This window comes from Morone saxatilis, unplaced genomic scaffold (assembly GCF_004916995.1).
Source record: "Morone saxatilis isolate NCDOM2014 unplaced genomic scaffold, NCSU_SB_2.0 Contig18, whole genome shotgun sequence".
In the NCBI taxonomy this organism is placed as follows: domain Eukaryota; kingdom Metazoa; phylum Chordata; class Actinopteri; family Moronidae; genus Morone; species Morone saxatilis.
In genome coordinates this window covers 19087636-19106069 of record NW_023339740.1, presented here as the reverse complement: position 1 = coordinate 19106069, position 18434 = coordinate 19087636, and the positions used below count along the sequence as shown (strand labels likewise).

General features: G+C 39.4%; 1 protein-coding gene across 1 annotated transcript in view; it reads left to right on the top strand.

The window, feature by feature from the left end:
* The window catches only part of kif5ab (kinesin family member 5A, b), a 66591-nt gene that overhangs the window by 35027 nt on the left and 13130 nt on the right, over positions 1 to 18434 (top strand). The window contains exons 12-23 of the mRNA XM_035662889.1: positions 1678 to 1883; positions 2815 to 2883; positions 4100 to 4306; positions 7335 to 7481; positions 8902 to 9090; positions 9655 to 9772; positions 11940 to 12004; positions 14054 to 14163; positions 15635 to 15736; positions 16275 to 16335; positions 16461 to 16532; positions 16619 to 16723. Of these exons, the coding sequence (XP_035518782.1) occupies positions 1678 to 1883; positions 2815 to 2883; positions 4100 to 4306; positions 7335 to 7481; positions 8902 to 9090; positions 9655 to 9772; positions 11940 to 12004; positions 14054 to 14163; positions 15635 to 15736; positions 16275 to 16335; positions 16461 to 16532; positions 16619 to 16723 (1451 nt within the window). The remainder of the gene's footprint in view (positions 1 to 1677; positions 1884 to 2814; positions 2884 to 4099; positions 4307 to 7334; positions 7482 to 8901; positions 9091 to 9654; positions 9773 to 11939; positions 12005 to 14053; positions 14164 to 15634; positions 15737 to 16274; positions 16336 to 16460; positions 16533 to 16618; positions 16724 to 18434) is intronic.

Sequence of the window (18434 nt, the reverse complement as noted above, 5' to 3'; positions counted from 1 at the left end):
CTCCTCTCCTCTCTCTCCCTCCACTCTCTTCCTCTCTCACAATTTAGTGCTTTTAATTTCCTAATGGATCATCTTGACAACATAGTTGCCCCCATTCCCCCCTCACTGCTCCCTATATTGTTGCCCACCACAGGCTAGGAACTCCCTGAGACGAATGCTGTTGACCTCCATCTTGTACCACATTATCTGACTCTTTAGTCAAGGATGGCCCAAAGACACGAACAGCTGTCTCCTACAGTAAATTCCACCACATCTCCTCCCTCTGCGTTGAGCGGGGATCTCTTGTGCTGTGCAATCACGTGTTTTTAGGTCTTTGTCGCATTTGACCATGCGGCTGTTTTTATTGATTGGCCCACCTCCAACTGGACAAGAAGATGAAATCAGTGAAAGGTATCAGGTAGCTGTATTGTATCAACAATGGATTACTTTGACCTTGTCTTAAAGGGGCAAACTACTCAATTTCCCCAATTCATCCGGATTAACAGTTCAGTTATCAAGCGAAAAAACAAGGAGGGGGAGCCAGTGAATGCTTAAAAAATTATATGTACAGGCACATGAAGAACACAGAAAAGGCTGTCAGCTGTTAAAGTCTAGCCCTCAGCATCAAGAGGTTAATACTGATGTGTCTTTAGAAATAGGGAAAAAGCAGTAAGTGGCATGAAATTATATTTTTATATAACTATTTGCAACAACAAATACCATTTGGCTAAAAATTGTGACACTCAACGTATGTTCATTGACAATGTATTTACTTATTTTGCTGCTAAAATATCAGATTTTGCAATACAATATTCACTCACATAGAAACAGCAGTATGAAACATTTTTATGGTTGTGTTCGGGCATTCATAGCACATTAAAGATTTGGGAAAGATTGTGATCTGATTTAATATAGACAAGTCCACAGTGACTTCAGACACAACATGTTTATTAACATTTAATTTTATTACCACAATCTTTCCCTTACCTAACCTTAACCAACGCTTTGGTGCCTAAACATAACCACATACTTTGTGTCCCTTTGGCAAAACAAAAATGTGATTAAACAGGGTTGGTATGTCTAATGTAAATGTGTTGAATATCTCAATTATATTAGAGGATCATACTCTTTATCAATAACCTATCCATCCCCCTTTTTGTGTTGCATGTATGGTTTTGTGCTTTGAAATATTTTTTTGCACCACCTCCTGCTACTCTATCCTGGGGGACAAACCTCTTGATGCTGCCGGAGGTAAAGCATCAAGCCAGAAAATCGTTATAAAATCCAGAGTAGCAGTCAGTCCAAGACTTTTTCTGTGTTCTTAGTGCCATTAAGTGGCTGTACTTGTGCTCAATTAGCATACTGAATGTTCTCACTTTTCTGCTTTCAACAGCCTTTTTCTTTGTGAAATACTGGACGAGTTTGAGCCAAAGCCAGACATAAGACAACCGAGAAGTCAGTGTTATATAGGTCTGGTAATTTGTATGCTGTTGGGTGTTGAGTCCGTAAAACAGGAAGCTCATTTATAACAGAAATATCTCAAACGTGAGATGTAAATGTATTCATGAGTAAGGAAAGGACATACACTGAGATTAACCCACTAATCCCTGTTTATGCAATAATCCATAGAGGGGGATTTGCCAGAGATAAGAGGAACACATTTAAAAATATATATAATATTTTGTCCCTTGTGTTTAGGTGAGGATGTTGTGTTAGAGCATCTGAGCCCGGGATTGGAGGAAGTCCCCCTGGCGCCGCCCGAATCTGAGGTGCCAATTCTTGACATCTGCAGCCCCTGCAGCCCTTGTTCCCTTGCCTCCTCCATTGTGGTTCACATCTCTGAGGAGGAGCGACAGAAGTATGAGGAGGAGATCCGCAAGCTTTATAAACAACTGGATGATAAGGTGATGAAAGGATGCAGCACGAGGCCCGTTTATATGCATGAATGTAGAGATTTTTTTTAATGGTATGCACACATGAATACAAAGAGAATATCATACATGTATTATTCATGTTAATGAATTCAGGATCAGACACATAGTAGTGACTAATCTAGCAACTATTAGGAATAGATGCCATTGGGGAAATAGTAATGTTCTACACTGAAAAGCATTAAAGCTTTAATTTATTTAACACATCATCACGTGTATGCTGTGCTCCACAGGGCTGTAATCCAAGTTTTTATCATCAGATATTACATTGAATTGGCAGAACCAGTTGTGTGTCAATTCACTTGGACAGTTTGTATTCCCCATACAATGCATATGTGAATAAATATAACGTATAATCCTTTTGACGTTTTCACACATGCAGACAGATACAGTGTGTAGTTGCACATATTGTGACAGGCAATCCATGGGGATGCATACATTTTATTTTTTCTCTACTTTATGTGGTACAATAGCTATAGCATCCTGATGTAGGATATTTTGTATTACATGCTGAGTATATTTATACACAGGACATGTTTTCTCTTACACGCAGAGTTTTGAGTAACATTTATTTTAGTTATTTTTCCATTATGGTATGCATTATGAGTTGACCACAGACCATCAAATATAAATAAATCAAATAATAACTGCTGTTTGAGCAGTAATTTATCATACCCTTTTTGATATACTTGTTTATGGTTATACAGTATTAAAGATTTTTCTCAAATAAGTATTGAAACTACTGCACATCTTTCATTTATACAGGTAAGTGCAAATGTATAGTTGTGACTGAACATGGTACCCAAAGTAAACAAGATAGCACAATCTGTACTTTATCAGTGTGTGTAATACATCGCACTGTAAATGAACTGTTTCTATTCAACGTGTCTCTTTGTCACTGAAGGATGATGAGATCAACCACCAGAGCCAGATGGTTGAGAAACTGAAGGAGCAGATGCTCGACCAGGAGGAGGTAAAAGACTTCAGTTTTACATCCTTTCATCAGTTTGGTTAAACGGCCCAAAGTAGACAGCACCTGCAAATGTGGAACTCATAAGCACACTTTGAATAGAACTCAGCCATGAGAGGTTTATTATCTTGCCCTTGAGATAGAAAAACACCAGAAAGCACTTGAAGAACATACAGCATTATTGTTGGCTCATGAGCGTATTTGTGTGTTAATAGCATTTTAAATTAGAATAGGTTTCAGTTGCTGCTTAGACACAATTGACTGGAGGGAATCGTCAATACAGACATTTATGAAGCACTGAAGCATGTAGGCTAACATTGTAACACTGTAGCTGAAAAACAAACAAACTCTTGAATGATCTGATATGTGATTTAAAATGCTGTGGAAGAGCATGACTCCACCATCTATATGAATTTAGAGACCATTTATGCAGAAGAAAAGGGTTACGGCCCTTTTCTCACACAAATCTACAGTAAACGGGTACTACACAAATGCTACTTGTGGGAAGTACAGCAATTACAAGATTCCATTAAAAGGTAATTAAGAAGAGTATTTACAGCATGTATTCATAACAGTAGCTAAACCAGTGGGCCAAACAGCCTGAACCAAGCTTTAGGATGTAGTACATGGCCAAGTAAAAGACTTCACATTCAGTTCATTCATATCCAAAAATGGGCCTGCTGTGCGTTGGGCTGACATGATGGTAACTACCAACAACCTTAGCTTGTGTAAAGTAACATGATTTTACATACAGCCAAACAGAATATGTGTGCTACAGTGCAAACACACCGGCACCCTGGGTAGAGCATTATCTACATTTAATGACACCCATTCAGTAAAATGACCCACAGTGGGCTGTAGCAGTGCACATGCAAGCAAACATCTCGGTGGCAGAGTAATATCAGCTCTTATAGTGGCAAGTGATAGTCTATGAATATAAAAATGAATATTTAAAATATGTTTCATCTGCTAAATTACACCTATATTGTGTAACAGGGTTTGTACACCTGCTTCTGTATTAATAGCAAGAGAACAAGATAAACCCCATCATTTCTTTATTGCTGTACACAGCAGATCTGCCTTGTGAATAACAATGAAGCTGCTGATTGTTGTACACAATGCTCCTATACAATTGTCTTTCTCGGCTCCTTTTTGAAAACCAGAACTCTTTTTATTTAGAGTTTATTCAAAAGATTATTCAAATTTTTGTGTCCCTCAGCTTCTGGCATCATCCAGGGGTGACAGTGAGAAAGTGCAGTCGGAGCTCGGCAGGCTGCAGACAGAGAATGAATCTGCTAAAGCCGAGGTGAAGGAAGTCCTCCAGGCCCTGGAGGAGCTGGCAGTCAACTACGACCAGAAGAGCCTAGAGGTAGAGGAGAAGAGCGTGCAGAACAAGCTGTTGGCTGAAGAGCTTGCAAAAAAAATGGTGGGTTTGGCTTCCTGGAGGCTCAGTTTCATACCATAAAGGTGAATATACACTGCAGATTAAAATTGGCGAACAGGGGAGAAGAGAAAGAATGATGAAGAGAAACTGAAAAAACAAAGAGGCAGCGACAGAGACAGATGGGTACATAATCGTCCTAGCATTAGCAAAAACTGATAAAGGCACATTGGACATAATGTGGTGTGGTATATATAAAGTAGGAAGGCACATTTAGGAAAAAGACAGAAAAGACGCATTCATAGATATAAAAAAGTCCCTGTCCTTCAACAAAATATACAACTACTGGTTCAAATTGCTTGATCACTGAATTCAATCATGGCTGGTTGTTTTGCACTCTGACCACAAATAAACACTGGACAATATTAAAAACTTCAGCTACCAAGAGCACAAGCTTGACTTTTCTTGATTAAGGTCAGTATTCAATCTCATAAATTCCCTTGACTGAATAGCTTGTTTGAGGTTGTGGTTAAGGGGCAGTGTTGGCATTCTAAAATACTAATTTGTAGTTATTTCAATCTGGCATAATTTATCTGCAAAGCCTGGGAAATTAAATTATTAATGATATTCTGCTTTTATTAAAAACTGTTTATTTCATTACCATTTTTGACAAGGCGTTGAAAAGTCTTGAAAACTGCATTTTCAATTAGTGATGGTCTGAAGATGTTTTATTTTAAGTCATGAGAGCTGAAATGCCCTGAAATCCTTAGTATGAGTGTTGGGATCCTACATAAACATAGTTTTTTCTGTTTTTCTTTAGTTATTTAGCATGAAAGATTTCTGTGAATTTTCACTGGTTTGAAGAACAAAGTGATGTCATGTGTATCCATGCATCAATCAGAGTTTAGGAACATTTGAATGAGAAACTGAGGACAGTCATTTTTAATCAAACCACAGCAACACAGTCCTGATGAAGCAGATTAAAAAGTCAAAAAGTCAAGTAGAGATAACAACAAAAGAAAAACCATCAGCAGAGTCCTTAATAAAGTTATTGTGACTGACTCAGTGGACGGAGTGGACCATTATTCACCTTCTTAAAACCTCTTCAATATTTCATGCACCACTTTACAATCTGCCACGGTGTCCTGCCCTCCCTCTTTGTCTTTCTCAGAAGCTGGTCCAGAAATTGATGAAAGGATTTGACAATATAACCACTCACTGCACAGTTTAGTCAGCTAAAGCCAGCTGAAACCTCTCTCTGTTCCTCAATCATTTCACTTAGCTCGCAGTCTCTGTGGCCTCTTCAGTATGTTCTGGCCTGACCTCTCACCTGTCTCAACATCCTCTCAGGGACCTCAGATGTGAAACTGAATACAAGAAACCATACAGTAATCTAATAAAAAATCCCATTAATTCAGCTTCTCAGGGTCTTTTCCAGCTTCATCCCCCCTGACTCTTTATTACCAGTTCTCCACTCACTGCATCCCAGCTGTTATGCTAATGTGGAGTGTTGCGGTTTTTTAAATTTTCCATATAGAAATGGGGCAGCATTGACCTAGAAAAATTGTGCAATGGAGTACATTCATCACTGTATTCACCCCACTGTCTCCTCAGCTGTTTTCATCTCTGCTTTCAGTGGGAACCTTAGTCTTCTTCTGCAGGAGGCCATGTCATCGCTCACTGTCACTGCCATTCATTGGCTCCTTTAGACACCTTCTTTCATCCATCCGTCCACTTAAGCCCCTTTCTATCATTATGATGAACTCCATTCATCATTCAACCAACATCACTTCTCTTCAGAATCTCTTCATAAATCTTTCTTTAACTAAACATTTTTCATTAACCTCACCTCTCCTTTTTACTTATTCATAAATGAATCAATTTCAGTTCATTATTTATTGCAAAAAGTTAATGTTTTGACACGGGAAGTGACCTGGAAAATGATCACATGGCCTAAAGTTAATGAAGTAGATGAAGATGGAGAGGAGTGAATGTTACTGTATTTAAGAAGGTGGTTAATGGTGCCTTTACTTGACTGATGATCCATAGGGGCAATATCCTAGAATGCGCCATTAAAAAAGAGCTCAAGTACATTATTTATATGACAATAAATGATCTACTTAGTATGAAATAAAACACTGTGTGTAGCACCACCAGTATGGAAAAAGACTCAAGCCAGAAAAGATTATATTTGAAATGAATACATTTGTGTTGCTCATGGTCACACCAAAACAAGGTTGTAGCTACTGTATGATTGAGGACATCAAGGTCATTCCTCAATTATTATAGTAATTTGATTTTGAAGGCTGATTTTGATGTTTTTATACAAAATATTATTTATTTATTGTCAAAAAATATTACTGAATAAAAAAGTAAAATAGGGATTTATAATTTCTCCATCAGGACTTTATCCTGGCACTTTGAAGAAACCATCTCTACTAATTGAAATGTTTGATTTGTTGCACTAGGGTCATTTGGGCTTATGATCTTAAAAATCCTGGCTATGGCACTAACCAACAAAAGGAGATTTCTAGGTCTAAATTTAGGCATAGTTTTCCAATAAGAAAGAACTTCTTTCCAAGGTAGACAAAGTGCACCACCCTTCCTTCACTTTATTTCATCAGACCTGTAGAGTATCGATTGAATCCAAATTGTTTAATTGTACTGAAGCCATTGGGGCTACAGCGTTGTATAGTCACAGCCTGCTGTACAAAATGGAGAAGGATAAAGAAAGCTCCATCAGTCACTTCCCCAGATCCTTTCATCCAGCGCCAATGCCATCAACCCCTATCCCGGTAGTTTATTGATTTGTAATTTAGTGGCCATTATGTTTTGCTGTTTGGATTTCTTGGATGAGAATGAGGTCAGGGGTTAAAATGTGTCTCGCAGCTGTGTGTGCTCTCAGGTTAAAGGACTCTAAATCCTCCCTCTCTCAATCCTCTGCTGTACAATTTTCTTGTGATTATTCCGCTGTTCTTTCCCATCTCCCCTCTTCTGGGTTTTCTCTCATCTCACACAACAACGCCTCTCTCATCCTGCTCTTTGCCCTCGTTTCACTCCTCTACTCCCACAGGCTCACCTCATGGCTTTAGAGGCGGAGCTGTCCCGTATCCAGGAAGTGAGCAGCCACCAAAGGAAACGCATCGCGGAGATTCTCAACGGCCTGATGAGGGACCTGAGCGAGTTCAGCACTATCGTTGGAAACAGAGACATCAAGCTGGTGAGTGGGACACACAGTGCAGGTTGGGAGACACTGTATTCACTTACCAGGGATGTTTTGAAAGAAACAGACTTGTGACAAAACAGGAGAAACTAATATAATATATATATCTGTGACAAAAAAATTACGTTTAATAAAAGTTTTGAATATTTAACTTCTAAACATTGGAATCCCCATATTCTCCAACAGTCAAAGTTACAAGAAACATTTAACTTTTGGGCACAATTGATGTAATTTGCATCAAAACCACCCTCCTCTTTTTAAACTCAAAGCTCACAGATGTCATACACTGGGATCGGCACATCCTGTTCTTTCCAGTGAGCATGCCATGTCTGTGGATAGATGGTTCTACATATTTTTAAAATCATATTAAAAAGGCGCTACTTCAGATCTTGCCTGACATGACTTTCCATGGTGCAGCTGGTGCTATAAATGATAATATGTTTAAAAGGCTCAGGGTGTAACTCACACTTAACTGACTGACTCCTTGACACTTGCCGCTTACATCACCACAAAATCCATTATTAATTTGTAAGGGATTACAAATTGTTGTGAGGCTAATCTTGTCAAAATATTGATAGCTAGGTTAATGAACCGAACACACCCACCAACCTGAGTCAGTAATTCACACAAACACTCTCAAGCACTGCGATTGAGACGAAAGCCAACAGAGAAGTTAAGATACATAGCTAAGAGTAATGGATAAAGCATTTAAGTGTCCAGTTTATGCCACCAAATTGTGTTAATATAAGTATTTTTAATTATATAATTAATAGTGTTCAAATAAACTATTTTTACAGATCAAAATTCCTTTTCAAATGAGCACATGACGAGTGGTGTTGCTGATGGGATGCTGGTAGAGTTGTGGGTGTGGGTCCTCTAAAGCTTCACTAAAGCTTTTATCACAGTGAAATATAAAAACAAGAGACAGAGTGGAAAATTCAAAATGTCTTTCTTTTCATTTTGTACAAATGTCTCTCTAATTTAACCTGACATATTTGGCATCTGTGACAATTGACACATCTTTAATACAATTGTCTGTGTGATTATGGTTGATGATCCAGTGGAAAAGCCATTTATTATATAATAGATATTCAGTAAACTGTATGTATTTCCATTTACTATCTTGTTTTCTATACACCCGAGGACAGGTTATAGGCATATCCACATATATTTGCTGTAATATTTCGATTTATTTTGATATGTGAGTATATTTTCAATCCTGCACTGCTTTTTCAGAGCATTTGAGTCACAGCATCTCCTAAATGATGCTGTGAACAAAATGGATGTTCAAATAAAATGGCAGACAGTTTCTAAGATGCCTCCTTTCCTCTTTAACTTCCCAGCTGTCTTTAAATCGTCCCCACTCAATCTTAACCAAACTAGTATTTTAACTCTCTCTTCCCCTCTTTGTCTCCAGCCCATGGAGATTACTGGTGTGATCGAGGAGGAGTTCACAGTGGCTCGCCTCTACATCAGCAAGATAAAGTCAGAGGTGAAGTCGATGGTGAAGCGCTGCCGCCACCTGGAAAACCTTCAGACGGAGTGTCACCGCAAGATGGAGGAGACAGGCAGAGAGCTGTCCTCATGTCACCTCCTTGTTTCACAGGTGAGGGACGGATACAAGCATTGGAGGAACTACTTGAAAACATCTGGTGTCGGAATAAAGTTTGTTAATCTGTCAATCAAGTGGGAAATGTTGGTGCTGAAAAATCAGGACACCTCCCAATATCAATTATCACTAAAAACAGTTGAGTGACATTTGGAGCATGCTGCTCTTCATCAGAATAATTAACATCACACAAAGGCCTACGTAAGTATGTGTGATGTTAATTACTCTGATGAAGAGCAGCGTGCTCGAAATGTCACTCAACTGTTTGTGGCAGTGACACAGTTTTTGCAGCAGAAGCCTTCAGCGTGTCCCGATTCTGTAAGGATTGCGTGTTTTGTATTCTTTGTTTCGATATGATTGATTGAGTCATGTTGTGAGTTTTAATATTTTTGGTATTTAATCAAATTCCCTAATCAACAAAGATCATAAATATTCAACGTAGATCATACATATCCACACTGAGTAAAAAGTACATTTTATCTTTGTCGTAAAGTCTTCTCTTGCGTAGAGGTCCTCATCAGTATACTTTCTGCATCTGAGACATTATGTTCTGACTTTCAGCATGAGGCAAAGATCCGCTCTTTAACAGAGTACATGCAGAATGTGGAGCTGAAGAAGAGACACCTGGAGGACAGCTATGACTCTCTGAGCGAGGAGCTGGCCAAACTCCAAGCTCAAGGTAGACTAATGGAACATTATATGATTAAAAAACAAAAAAATCATCATATTTAAAGTACAACAGTAGTCTCCTCAATAATGCAGTCAACAAACAAGACAGCCAATGTAATGGTTCTGTTATAGTTCACAGAGCTAACTAACATTCTCACAATGACTTTGTTAACATGCTGGTGTTTAGCAGGTACATCATGTTCACCATCTTAGTTTAGTGTGTTACTATGCTGACATTTGCTAATGAGCACTAAACACAATGTAAATGACAACTAACTAAAGTCAGCTAACATGTTCACAGTGACAATGCTAACACGCTGATGTTAAGCAGGTATAATGTTAATCATTTTCATCATCTTAGTTCTTAGCCATAGCTGAGGGTGACAACCAGATTATTAGTTTTGCAGGTATTTAATGATAAACCAAAGCACTGGGCAAATTTATAAGGGATCACAAAGGTAAGAATGAGAATCCATCTAATAGTCGTGGAGAGAATTCACTTAAAACCACAAATTTCGACCTTATAACACAGTCAGTAGAATTCATTGCCTTTGAACCATGATACAAAATGTCATCCAATAGTTGGTGAGATATTTCAGTCTGGACAAAAGTGATGGACCAACAGACCAATATTGCGATCCATATAGCCAAGTGTTTGTTACTAAAACGACAGACAATATTAGTGTACTACTTATACTTAGAAATATTGAAACACACAGTCAGCTTGAAAATTCAGCACCTTGGTGAAAGTGCATGAATCAAGCTTTCAAGGTTAAATCTAACAATTTAGCCAAACCTGAGGTTCAAGGATCGATATTGCATAAACGCGGTGCAGTACATATAAAAAAAGGTTCTGTATTTGTAATAAAAGTGTATTTGCCCCAGGCTCAGGTTGAGATATTTTACCTACGTGACCGAAATTACAAACCAGGAGCAAAGAGTTTAACATTTATTCAGACTCTAAGGTGAAGGAGGAAACTATCAATATGGTCAGACAAGCAAAACAATAAGCGTATGGTTGAAAAATCCGGCAAAATACAGGGCTCCAAGAGAACAGATATTTGCTCAATAAATCAAAAAATACTGCAGGTTTAAACTGAGAATATTTGTCCAACAGAAGCACAAGTTATTAAAATGACATTGTGCTGCAGGGATTGAAATAATAAATAATGATTTCCTAAGTGTTGTGTGACATTCTTACTCACTGCACAGTTAAGGACAATATTTAAATTAATCTACATCATAAATATTGCCAAACTGCTGACTTGAGATGCCAAAGTCAAATATAAGGTTAATATTCTGACACAGTCAAATAAAATCATGTCAGGATAGGGAAAACATAAAAAAGACAACACGTCTGTCAGTGAATCTCAGCTCCACTAGAACTAGAACTGAGAGGAAGGGCCTCCTTGCTTAAAACAATGTTATTAGCTTCAATGGAGAGTTTGAGTCAGTGCCAGAGGCCTTTCTATCCTGTCAAGAAAAAGAAAAACAAGTGGTAAACACTGATGAACAGCTTAGGCTCCAAAACATTTCACAGCACCAGCACGAAGAGATTAATGGTACATTTGAAATTTGTGCGCGGTCCACCTAACTGCAGATACTCCCAGGACGCTGACACAATTCACAAATCAGGCCAAAAGCAATGTAAGTCATTCTTCCTGAGGAGTCCCATAGAACTGCATTAAATAACCCATGGATTTAAGGGCAGGTAAATCAATTTTGCCTTTACTCCACACCAGAGCCAGGCGGTCCTAGAGTCATTACAGAAGTAGATAAATACAAAGTGCTGCAGGTCATGTCGCTCTCATAGTCTGGTGTGAGGTAGAGGGCTCGGTAATTTCATCATCAGACACCAGGCACAGCAGTGTGTTAACAAAAGATCAGATCAGCGTGACACAATAGCTGTCATTTTCAATAATAGATATTATTACACCCCGGGCACGACTTACATCACGCTGACCTCACTGTCAACATCAAGCGGTAGTACTGCTGTGCTGTCAAAGTCAGGTCACTCTCACCTCTTTCATCTACATCACTGTGTTACTTTCTTTTGTCTTCCTGCTTTCCTTTTCCTCTTCTTTCTTCTCTCTTTGTCTTGGTTTCTCTCACTGGATTTCTCTTTCTGTCTTTTCTCCTAATTTGTGTGTGTGTGTGTGTGTGTGTGTGTGTTTCAGAGAGCATGTCACAGATGACCAGAGGGGAGAACCACACATCTGTCCAGGATTCCTATGATATAAAGGTAATCATGACTAGTGTAATGACCTTTTCTCACACCACTTAAGCACTCAGCTAACTGTAGATCTGCATGTGTGTGATATGGTTGTCTCATAGATATATAATAGAACTAGATACCTGATGCCTATTCAGTCCAATAAAAATTGCTTGCCTGGCACATTTGCCAAAAAAGTTTCCTAGCTTCTGCAATGCAGTAGTAGTGTGTCTTCCCACTTGGCCCATAGATTTTACATTGTGATGACATTTCAGATTTTAAATCGATTTTCTCAGCTCTAGTTAACCTCGATGGATCAAAAATTAATAATAGAAAGGGTCATAGTTGACCTTGTTTGCAGTTCGAAGTGTCCTGTGACGTCTGTTTTATAAAGGTGAGCTGTGGGGGAAAAATGTTTTTTAGGCTGCAGGTAACCACTGGGCAAAATTGGAAGCAGTGCTGAGCGGCACTGCTGTATCTAGTTCTATTATATATGCATGGTTTGTCTGCGACTGCTTCCATTAATGTGCATTCATGTGTCAGTGTACTGTGTCTGAGCTTGTACATAGGATCCCGAGTGGAAGTGTTTTCACATGTAAACCAGGGCTGCAACAGTTATTTTCATTATGCTTTAGATTCATCTGACAGCTTACTTGTCTGTACAGTACATATAATGGAGTCAGCAGCTAGTTAGCTTAGCTTAGCATAACCACTGCAAACGAGAAAACCGCTAGCTCTGTCCAAAGGTAACAAAATTGTAGCATGAAAATGATATGTTGCTATTCTACTGCTGGTGACCTAACAACTGGTCCCAGACAAGAGATTAACTGACACTTAACTGCCCCTAAAATGGAAATGTATCATTTTTATACTACAATGTTGCTACAGATTGATCAAGCAAGATGTCAAGTGAGCTTCAGAGGTACTGGTAGACATATTTTGTTACCTTTAGACAGAGCTAGGCTAACTCTCTCCCCCTGTTTCCAGTCTTTATGCTAAGCTAAGCTTACTGGCTGCTAGCTCTTTGTTAATATGTATTGTACAGTCATGAGAGTGGTATACGTGTTCTCATCTACCCCATAATGTAAGAAACTTGTGAAAAATGCCTATTACAGTTGCCCAGAGCTGTGATCACTTCAATTAACAGTCAAACAGTCCAAATTCAAAGATATTCAATTTACAATGAAACAAAATAGAGAAAGGTTGCAAATCCTCATATTTGAGACAAATGGAAATAGCAAATGTTTTGCATTTTTCCTTGATAAATGACTTAATCAATACATCATTTCAGCACTAATTTGCTCTTGGGCCTTTGTTATCTCCAAGTTCCCATCACATACAGTACACACAGCAAAATAATGAGGGTAGTTTCATTATATTCTGCACAGAGATCCAGAAACAAACCAGTATACTGGAATGTTACCAGGCCTCAGGTTTTCTGTATGTCATTTAGATTATAGCAATTTAATTTAGGAAAATGCACCATGTGAGAAAAAATATAATCTAAACTGATAAAGGTGTCCCTTTACAGATAGGGTTGCAAGATTATAAAAATGCAGGATATAGATGATATTGGACTTTAGTGATGCAAATCCCCAAACAAATTTACAAGTAATCAAATAACCAAAAACCATCTGATGTTTTTGAGGCCCCTAGAGGTCTGGGGCTGCAGGCCAGTTGCTCACTTTGCCTTCCAACCTTACAGCAAACATGCAACACATGTAGTTTTCAGCTCCTTAACACTCCTGCACGGCTGGAAGTATGTGTTTGTTTTTTTATTATCTGCCTGTATTTCTGCACATGTTCACAAGAGTGTGTTTTCGCATGTCAGTGTGTTTGTGTGTGACACGCTCCAGTTCCATTAGCCATGTTCCCAATTGTACACAACGGCAGTGTGCTGTGTGTACCAATGCCCATGTGGCCCTCTATGTCCACATGTGCACTGGTGTGTGTAATTGTATTCTCTCTTGTTATTTAGTCATTTTGTTTTCCTTTTGTTCCCACCCCTTGATACCGTCTCTCTCCTCTCTCTCATTATATATGTATGTCTCTCACCCCCTCTTGTTGCCCATACCTCAGAGGGCTCTGGAGCAGCAGATGGAGTCACACCGTGAGGCGCACAGCAAACAGCTTGGCCGCCTGCGAGACGAGATCAATGAGAAGCAGAAGATCATCGACGACTTAACTGAGTCAGTTTTTCATTATAATTCTTTTTCTCTAACATACTAAATAAGGATTTCTTAATCAAGAGTCCACTTTAGAAATGTGTAACTTGTGTAGGAGTATAAAAAGAAAAGTGCAGGAGTATTTTAAGATATCAATTATAAAGAAAATATAAAAGTGTCATGGAAAAGGCATATTTCCTTCTACCTTTGAGACTGGTCTGTGTGGCACTATACAGTGCAGGTCACATGGTTCCAGAAGCATATAGCTTACCCTCTGTGTCAGCTGTCTGTAGGCTCAAATCTAAAATTCAGTTCTACCCTCATAAGCAGTGTGGAAATGCTAAAATTGGGGATATACAGTCCGCAATTTAGTTCTCAAAAAAAGTCTAAGCCCTAGCTGCAATTCAATATGTGTGGGTGGTGGACATGGTGAAGAAACTGCAGCGTGGGAGGACTTTAGAGTCAAACTGCTGCTAAACCACAATGTGAGGAGCCACTGGGCTGGTTCGGGCTCCTTGAAGAGACGCCCCCCTCAGGTACCATGTTTGGAAAATGTTCTGTACCAAGCATGACCGTCTGGGAGCAGACTGTAGAGCAAGCCTTCTTGAGGGACTAAAGTACACTTCCCAGCTGGCCTGGGAGTGTCTGGTAACACCCAAGGAGCAGCTGCAGAGAATTATGAATGGCTGCTTTGCTTGTCCTGCTGGCATAGCCTGATTTGGATAAGCAGCTTGAAAATGGATGGATGGATGGGTGTCAGTGAGGTAGAAAGCATCTGAAATAGGAGCAGAGTGGGCCTTTAGATCCTTGAAGCAGAGTAGGAAAAGCGGCTATACATAATAAATTCTTTAAGATTCAAAAAGAGCAAAAAATTGTTTCTATTTAGGGTTCACGCAGCAGCATGTACAGGTGTGCACTGTTTTGCCATATTTATTTTTTAAACCAGCAGGTATTGGTATCCTAATGACCTTGCACCACTAATGGACCACTCTGATCAGCCAATCTTAGGAAAATTTAAATCCTAACCCTGCATGCAAATGGTCTCTCCTCATCATTTTGGCTCCGAAAGTCGCTTTGAAAGTCTGTGCACGCCACTGAGCTGGATCTTTACTCCTCAGACTCAGGAAATAAGAATGTATTCTTCTGTCTGTGACATTGAGGCGGCTGTACTCTAAGACCAAAAAAACCTATTAGGCATTTTTACCAGTTTCAAAACTTTTAATAAACCTCTCTGGTGTCCTGTAATATGTCTTGTCCAGTAGCTGAAGGCGTAGTAGTAAAATTCTGAGATGGACACGCAAGTTAAATTATCCTTTTAAGGTCTTGAGAGTTCATAAAGTCATATTCCAGATGGGATTTTGTAGAGCTAACCTACATTTCCAGATTGTATTTTTTGATTGTATTCTATTTTTAATCTGCAGACTTCCTTCCTAGTATCTATTTCCGTTAAAATATTTTGCACTTATCTACTGAATGCCATTGTTCACCTTTCCAGTTGTAACCAGAAGCAGCATCTGGAGTTGAAGCAACTGCACTGTGACTTTGAACGTCTCAAGTGCCAAGAGCATCACAAGAGCCGGCAGCTGGAGGAACTGACGTGAGTTTTTGCTTTACTGTCCTGGCCGGCTTTCAAACACTTCACCATATGGAGACCTGGGGGCGAGCTGCCTCTTTTGATTCACGTCTTCCATTTTTCTCTGTCATTTGTCTTCCTTTTGTCTATTTATTTTACTCTCGCTCCTCAGCTCTGACTGCCTTCTATTTACAGTATGTGTCTTTCTATGTGGTGTATTTCAGTCATACAGTCTGAGAGTAAATTACCTGGAAGCTAACCGTTTTAACCCACTCTTTGCCTCTTTTCTCTTTCTTTCTTTGTAACTCTATTTGCATCTTCATTATGGAGTTTTGAGATAAGGTAGCAGCTGGTTGCTAATAGGCCTCTTTCTGCACTGACCTTTGCAGCATATTGCATCAGATTGGCAGATGGTTAACAGCCCACGAGTGGGGCAGCCGGTCCATGCTGCGTTTGTTCTTTATTCATGAATTATTCTGGCAAGAATGTGGTCCTCATTTGCGGTAAAGAGATTTCATTTTGAATTTTCTCTCTATGTGTGTATCTATTTGTCTGTCTATAGATTTCTTCATGAGCGCCATGAGCAGTCAAAGCAGGACCTCAAAGGGCTGGAAGAGACTGTTGTAAGTCATTATTTGCTGTCACGATTCACTTGGCTCCCTCAGAGGCAACTGATCCACTAAATACTCTCTAACTGCTTTAACTGCACTATTTCCTCTCTCTCTCTCTCTCCCCCTTCATACCGAAGGCTCGTGAGCTCCACACCCTGCACAACCTCCGCAAGCTTTTTGTTCAAGACCTCACGACTCGAGTTAGAAAAGTAAGACGGACGCATCTTAACTATAAACAACAAATTACAGTATTTGCAAGGCAGTGCTAAAAGATCTCCACTGTATCTGTCAACAGAGTGCAGGGATGGACCCTGATGATAGCGGCGGATATATCACCCAGAAACAGAAGATTTCCTTTCTTGAAAACAACCTGGACCAGCTTACAAAAGTTCACAAGCAGGTAACAATAACAGACAGATATAAAACTATAAATTATAGTAAAGGAGAGAGATTTTCTGTCACCCATCTCTTTAAAAATTAGAACAGCAGTAAGGCAGAAATGTCTCAGCTGGATAGAACATGAGAGGAGGACAAAAAGAGCAAGTCAAATTAAAATACAGAGCAGTGTGCGCTGTTTGTCATTGCTCTCCTATGGGCAAAAGTAATGCTAGCACCATCAATCATCTCACTACAGTAACTTCACATGAAAGTCTCCTTGAAAACAGAGCAGCAGGAGGTGTTAAACCATGCTGCCTTTGGGGAAAGGAAGGCGCACAGCATAAAACAGTAAAACTCACAATTGATAAACACAAATGAATTTGTCATGCAGGTGCACAAAAACACGCTGAGTCTTTCTCCTCTCTCTAGCTGACACGCACAAGCTCTCAAGTGCAACCTTGCGCTCAAAAAAGATGAGACATAAACACACAGACTTCACATCTTTCTTTAATATTCCTAAATGGACTACAGCAGTGGACAAAGTGTTGATGTGCTAAATGTTCTGCAGACTGGCACATACACTCAGGCTGGCAGATTGGTGAGAGCTGCACTGCAGCAGTCTGTCAGGCAGAAAACCAATCCTAAAGTGGCTGCTGGGAGACTCCATCCCATCCACCACCTGCTGATACTGTGGGAATGGAAGATGAAAGTCATGGTCATAAATCAGCGAACTCCCAGGAGAAAGTGATAAGGCTCCCAAAGACAGACAGTGGACAGTGCACTGGGGCTTTACGTTTCTCTGCCCCTCTACAGACATAGTAATGTCTGCCTGTCTATCCATCTATCTGCACACACACACACAGCTGTCCAGAGTTCTCTTATAACATCACTTACCCCCTGTGGGAATGAGGCCCCCATTTGTTTTTGTTTTTTCCTTCAAAATGACTCGCCGCCAAACAACAAATAGTGCTGCCAAGCCTCCAGCAGTTCTATTGAATTCCCTGAGTCCTTTTTCTGCTTTGCCTGTGAGATAACTCTGCCCTGTTTGCTAAACCCTCAGGTCTTGTACTTAGTGTCTCTGCAGGGTGTGGATTAGTTTGCATGATCACGTAGCAGCAGACTGTCAGTGTTTAAGGTGCTCAGTTATTGGATTTCACGTTTAACTTTCCCACTTATAAGAAACATTACGTAAGCGGCAATTTAAAATCAATAAATCTTCGCTTTGATTTTGCTTCATGACTATAATCATAAACAAACAAAACCATTATCTAGCAACCATTTCGTGTTTTATATTATGTGGCAAGGGATTGGCTTTTGTCATGTTTCTCCAGTATTATTACTTCACCAAAACCAAAGATAAGACTTTTTTATTATGTATTCAGACTTTTTTTTATGGTCGGTCAAAACATAGATAAAAAACATTTAAAAAAGGGAATCATTTTATTAGTTCAGTTCAGGCTTTATTTTCTGAGAATAAATGTACCAATCAATATTTTTTGATAGCAAAAGATGCAGCAATGCAATTGGGTAAAACATCCTCTACTGCAGTTCTCACAAACTGTCAACTAACAGCGGGTTTTTTCTGCTCTCTGGCCTAATGAGCCCATTATGAAGCCGCTGCACAGTTTTGATTTAGGATTTATCAGAAGAGTTTTCAAACTGTATTTTTCATTTTTTACAAGAGAAGGGATTTCAATGATCAAGACTAATGTGGGGCGCCCGGATAGCTCACC